General features: G+C 40.0%; 1 protein-coding gene across 1 annotated transcript; it reads left to right on the top strand.

The window, feature by feature from the left end:
- The first annotated feature begins 777 nt into the window (after window positions 1-777).
- On the top strand, window positions 778-4,308 carry LOC133716707 (probable LRR receptor-like serine/threonine-protein kinase At3g47570). The gene is made up of 2 exons (XM_062143380.1): window positions 778-3,696; window positions 3,827-4,308. The coding sequence occupies exons 1-2, from the start codon at window positions 912-914 to the stop codon at window positions 4,204-4,206; spliced, it is 3,165 nt and encodes a 1,054-aa protein (XP_061999364.1). The 5' UTR covers window positions 778-911; the 3' UTR covers window positions 4,207-4,308.
- Window positions 4,309-6,233: the final 1,925 nt, after the last annotated feature.

Here is a 6,233-nt window from a genome sequence, read left to right as displayed (position 1 = left end):
CATTAGGCTTTACTTTGTTCTGTGGCATTCTTCCTCCCTCCGTCTTATCCTCTGCTGTTGTCACCCTTTACATTGCACAAAACCGAATTGAGGGCCAGTGAGTATTCCCTTATAATTGAGATTTACCTTGTCAACATTTCGAAGTTTTTCACAAACTACTTCAGTAGTTCCCTGCTTCAAGTCATATTACCAAACGAAACTACTGGACGAGAAAGAGATAATAGCTGCCTTTGTGGTACATAACAGCTGCAATTGGACCCTGCACTGGAATGTAGCTGATATTCTTGAGGTTCACCCTCCTAGTCCTATACGTTCAACATACTATTGTAACCATACAGTACACACTAACAACAATTGTCTTTGGAAAACGAGAGTCGTCTCTAGTTGGAAGCAAGTTAAGTCAGTCTTCTCTTGGAAGAATGTAATGAATCAATCAACAGTACATAATAGCTGCAATTGGACCCTGCACCGGAATGTAGCTGATATTCATGAGGTTCACCCCCCATACGTTCAACAAACTATTGTTACCACACAGTACACACTAACAACAATTGTCTTTGGAAAACGAGAGTCGTCTCTAGTTGGAAGCAAGTTAAGTCGGTCTTCTCTTGGAAGAATGTAATGAATCAATCAACAGTACATAACAGCTGCAATTGGACCCTGCACTGGAATGTAGCTGATATTCATGAGGTTCACCCTCCTTTACGTTCAACAAACTTATTGTAACCACACAGTACACACAAAGAACAGTTGTCTTTGGAAAACGTGAGTCGTCTCTAGTTGGAAGCAAGCGAGTTAAGTCGGTCTTCTTTTGGAAGAATGCAATGAATCAATCAACAGTGGTTCTCCATCCCTTCGAGTACTTCTTGATCACATATTCTAAATCTTCCTGTCCTATAAATTAGATTGTCATGCCTCACATAAAACTACCTATTTCACAACCCAGCGCCACCCATATGTATCTCAGTCCCTTTAGTCCAAAGAAGAAACTAAAAATGGGGGGAGTTTTGGTTATGAAATTGGTTTTGATATACTCATTAGTTTTAAATTCCATGTCCATTTTCTGTTGTAGCTCCATGCAATTGAACCATCCGAGACTCGAAGGGAATGAGACGGATAGGCTGGCATTGCTAGCAATCAAAGCTCAAATACATCACGATCCCAACCGGGTCACAAGCTCATGGAATGAAACCCTTCACTTTTGCCTGTGGCACGGCGTCACCTGCAGTCGACGACATCGCCAAAGGGTGACAAAGCTGGAGCTGGGCTCTCAAGCTTTGGGGGGATCCATATCTCCACACATAGGAAATCTAAGCTTCTTAAGAGAGCTAGATCTCAAGAACAATAGCTTCACTCATCAAATCCCTCCTCAAATTGGGCATTTGCATAGATTGCAGGTATTGCTTCTAAACAACAACTCACTTACTGGCACCATTCCTGCCAATATATCCAATTGCTTCAAACTCATCACTCTCAACCTTGGTAAAAACAATCTAGTGGGTAAAATTCCTCCCAAACTAAGTTCCTTGTCAAAGCTTCAGTTTTTTTCTTTGCAAGTCAACAATTTAACAGGAGAGATCCCTCCTTCTTTGGGGAACCTCTCGTCTCTCGAGACATTTTCTGTAGCTATTAATAACTTAGAAGGAAGCCTTCCTAGTTCTCTATGCCAGTGGGAAAGATTAACACGTATCTATTCCTCGTTAAATAGGTTATCTGGTATCATCCCTTCCTGCATTTACAACCTCTCTGGTATAGTTCTTTTCGACGTAGGAGGAAACCAAATTCAAGGAAGTCTTCCATCAAACTTGAGCAATGCTTTTCCCAACCTTCAAATCTTTTCCGTTTTCGACAATCAATTTACTGGGGCCATCCCTTCTTCAATATCCAAGGCAACAAATCTTGTGTCGTTTCAATGTTCGTTAAACAAACTCTCTGGACAGGTGCCAAATTTACGAAATCTTCATAACCTTGGACTATTCATTGTCGGTACTAATAATCTTGGAAGCGGTAAAGATGGTGACTTGAGTTTTGTCTCAGAATTGATCAATGCCACACAGCTTACTGAATTGGACTTAAGACAAAACAATTTTGGAGGCACGTTGCCGACATCAATATCCAATCTCTCAATCAATCTCCAAATCCTTGCAATTGGAGAAAACCACCTACATGGAAGCATCCCAACTGGATTGGGGAATTTTGTCAACCTGCAGTCACTCAGTATGGGAGGAAACTCCTTCACAGGTAGCATCCCCACAGACATTGGGCAGCTTTCAGGGCTTGGGCGGTTGTTTCTTAACAACAACCAATTATCAGGGAGCATCCCATCTTCTCTTGGAAATTTAACACAGTTAACACTTCTCCAATTGCAAGAAAATATTCTAGAGGGTAGCATCCCATCCAGCCTAGGGAAATGCCATTGGTTAAACGAATTGGCTCTTTCCGGAAACAATCTGAATGGCACGATACCGCCCCAAGTTATTGGACTCTCATCTTTATCAACAATTTTGGGATTGGATAGAAACCAATTGAGTGGTTCCCTTCCCATGGAGATTGGAAATTTGAAGAATCTACGTGGACTACACGTTTTTAATAACTTGTTATCAGGAGAACTTCCCAGTAGCCTCGGCAGTTGCCAGAGCTTAGAAATCCTAGGCTTGCAAGGTAACTTCTTCATGGGACCCATCCCTTCATCTATGAAGGAACTTAGAGGGATTCGAGTTTTAGACCTTTCTCAAAACAATTTGTCAGGAGAAATTCCACAATTTCTTGAGAATCGGAACTTGGAGTACCTGAACCTATCCTTCAACCAGTTCTGGGGAGCAGTACCAACTGGCGGTGTTTTTAAGAATGCAAGTGCGACTTCAGTTGCTGGAAATGCTAGACTCTGCGGAGGTATGGCTATTCTTCGACTTCCTATGTGCAAGCTTAATGAGTCTAAAGGAGAAGGGTTGTCTCGTAGAATGAAACTAATGATCTCTTTAGTCTCCGGGTTCACTCTCTTGGGACTGGTTGTGGTGCTATCTCTTTTTCTTCTTGGTAAGAAAAGGAAAGAAACGAATTTAAGCATTTTGGGGAACTCTGTTTTGCAAGTTTCATATGCTACACTCCTCAGAGCTACCGATGGTTTTTCTTCAGCTAATTTGATCGGTGTGGGTGCTTTTGGGTCTGTGTACAAAGGAATCCTTGCTGATGATAGAGTTGTTGTCGCTGTGAAGGTGCTTCACATGTTACACAGGGGAGCAGCTAAGAGTTTCATGGCCGAATGTGAGGCATTGAGAAATATCAGACATCGAAATTTGGTCAAGATCTTAACTGCATGTTCAAGTATTGATTTTGGCGGCAATGATTTCAAGGCTCTTGTTTACGAGTTCATGGACAACGGGAGCTTGGAAGATTGGTTGCATCCATCTAATGGAACTAGAGAGGTAACAGAAGCACCCAAAAGTTTAAGTCTTATTCAGAGGCTCAACATTGCCATTGATGTTGCTAGTGCATTGGATTATCTTCACAACCATTGTGAAACACCGATCGTTCATTGTGATCTTAAGCCAAGTAATGTTCTCTTGGATGGTGACCTCACTGGGCATGTTTCTGACTTTGGGCTGTCAAGGTTTCTCTCAAAACCAACCATGAGTGTTTCTGGAAATCAATCAAGTTCCATTGGAATTAGAGGATCTGTTGGTTATGCTGCACCAGGTAATTTTCCTCATATGCTTCAGAATTTTTTGCTCGCCCTATTTTACTGTAACATATTTCAAAAACATTGAGAGCTATTTGATTTATGCATATGTAGTGACAAATATTTATGATATTGTTTAAATTGTAGAGTATGGTATGGGAAGTGAGGTATCCACATACGGGGATGTCTACAGCTTTGGCATTCTCTTGTTAGAAATGTTTACGGGGAAGCGACCCACTGATCACATGTTCAGTGATAGCTTGAATCTTCATAATTATGTAAAGACAGCTCTCCCTGAACTGGTTTCAGAGATTTCAGAATCACTACTTCTTCAAGAAGGCACCACCAATGTAGCTGAAGCTCACAGGCACAACCGATTGAATGTGAGAGCACAAAAAATTGAGGAGTGCTTGACTCTGATACTTGGTATAGGAATTGCATGTTCTGTTGAATCCCCCACAAACAGAAAGGATATCAGTGATGTTGCATCTGAATTGCAATCCATTAGGCGCAATCTTCTCAACTAGAACCTTTCAATAAATTATTATGTTTTGTGATGGCTAATAAATTGTTGTATGGTTCTTGTATTCTGATCTGTTTTGTTTTTGAATTCTCTGAAGACCTGTTGCTAGTTGCTACCATAGTGGTTCTTGAAATTTGCATGTTAATGTACTAAAATGAATAAAGAGTACTAATGCTTACTGTAAGTATGTATCCTAAATCGAAACACGTACATGATCCCATTCGGATCAATGAATCAAGCTGGAGCTGTCATGAGCTTGATCAGTTGTATTGCAACATCCTCACCTTCATTCAGTTGTGTTGTGATTTAGCATGTATTTTTACCAATTGAGCATGAAATTGATATTGAGCATGTCTTTTGTGCTATGTGTGATTTCAGTGTTTCTGCTACAGTTGCTGGGAAATGATTAAAAACGAATTAATGTGTTTCTGTTACTATTGGCTAAATTAATGTGTCTCGATCAATCCAGTGTAAATCAGTTTTGTCTAATTAGATGAAAGTCTACCCCAAAGTCCATATGTGATGCACCTTCTTATCAACCATAGATCATGCTTAGATTTAGAAAGAGTGACTCAGCAAAAGGCAATTAAGTTGAGACTTTCGATCTGGTAACGACATGCCGTGACAATGTCTTTTTCTTTAGTAATAAACGTGTATTGGAAGAGAAATTGCAGATGCCATGTACCAACGAAACTCAGGGAAGAAATAACCGTGGCCTTGTACACTTCTTTTCTGGAAAATAAAGGTGCACCATGCCAACGTTATGAACTTGCCTTGTTATGTAATCATTGCACTTTCCTATGTCCCTTAAGAAAATCAACAGCTATAATTAACAAGAAGCGAAGAGTGAAGTAATTTTGTCATGTCTATAAATTGATTTGTCATATACCTCACTTGGAACTTACCTATTTCAGAACCATATACCACTTTCACTTAGAACTGGAAAGAAGATGCAAGAGACCATCAAAGCATTTAGGTCTTATTCAAAGGCTCGATATTGCCATTGATATTGCTCATGCACTGGATTATCTCCAAAATCGTGGTGAACAACCAATTGTTCACCGGGATCTCACGCCAAGCAATGGTCTCCCAAAACTAACCACAGTACTACTTCAAATCAATCAAGTTCAGTTGGGATCAGAGGATCAATTGGTTATGCTGCTCCAGGTATTTACTTGTCCTAAATATGATTCACAGTTTCCTTTCTCTTTCTTTTGTCTTACACAAGTACAAATGTACAATTGTGGTGACAAGTTTTAGTATTCATTGTAGAGTATGGTATGGGAAATGAGGTATCCACATATGGAGATGTCTACAGTTTCGTCATTCTCTTGTTACTAGTTAGAAATGTTTATGGGGAAGAAACCAACTGATCACATGTTCAGTGACCGCTCTAGCACAACGTGTTACAGAGAACAGATCAAGATTACTTCAAGGAGATACCGACTATACTAAAGAAAATGTACAGCTATTGAGTTTGATATTTGAAATTGGAATTACGTATTCTGCTGAGGTCCCAAGAGACCAGATAGAAGTCAGTGACGTTGCATCTGAATTGCTTTCCATTAGAGACCGTCTTCTTGCATCAGAAACATCGGAAAGTTTTCTGCTGTGTTATGGGTTGCAGTAGCTTAATGCTTCATCATCTCTTCTTTTTCTTTCTACAATTCAACTGCTTTGGAGTCATGACGTCTAGATAGGCAATTTAATTTAGAAAACTGTCTTAAGGCTAGTGCTGATGGGTTTCGGTATATATGAATCCCTGATAGATTTTGCGTGTGCCTAAAATCTTTCACCTCTCCCATCCCTATATCCAAGCTAATAGGGATCTCAACTTTCCATCAGACCATTTCTTGGTCTTTCACTCTTTCAAAACATGAACTTTGTGATGATGCGGACTTCAAACATAGTCAACACTGGTAAAAGATAAACAGTATGCTTTTGCGTACAATCTGGAAAGGGATCAAGAGGCGAAAGTTGAAACAAATCTTTCTGAGATATTGCCTTTCTATGATGTTTATGGAGCTAAAC

The sequence above is a fragment of the Rosa rugosa genome, chromosome 6, assembly GCF_958449725.1.
Source record: "Rosa rugosa chromosome 6, drRosRugo1.1, whole genome shotgun sequence".
Lineage (NCBI taxonomy): Eukaryota > Viridiplantae > Streptophyta > Magnoliopsida > Rosales > Rosaceae > Rosa > Rosa rugosa.
This window is presented reverse-complemented; position numbering and strand designations above follow the sequence as displayed.

What these genes read in the sequence shown, in the direction of transcription:
- LOC133716707 (XM_062143380.1), top strand. Translation starts at nt 912, where the DNA reads ATGCCTCACATAAAACTACCTATTTCACAACCCAGCGCCACCCATATG. An exon ending in TGTTGGTTATGCTGCACCAG is followed by an intron (nt 3,697 to 3,826) that starts GTAATTTTCCTC and finishes TTTAAATTGTAG; the next exon opens with AGTATGGTATGGGAAGTGAG.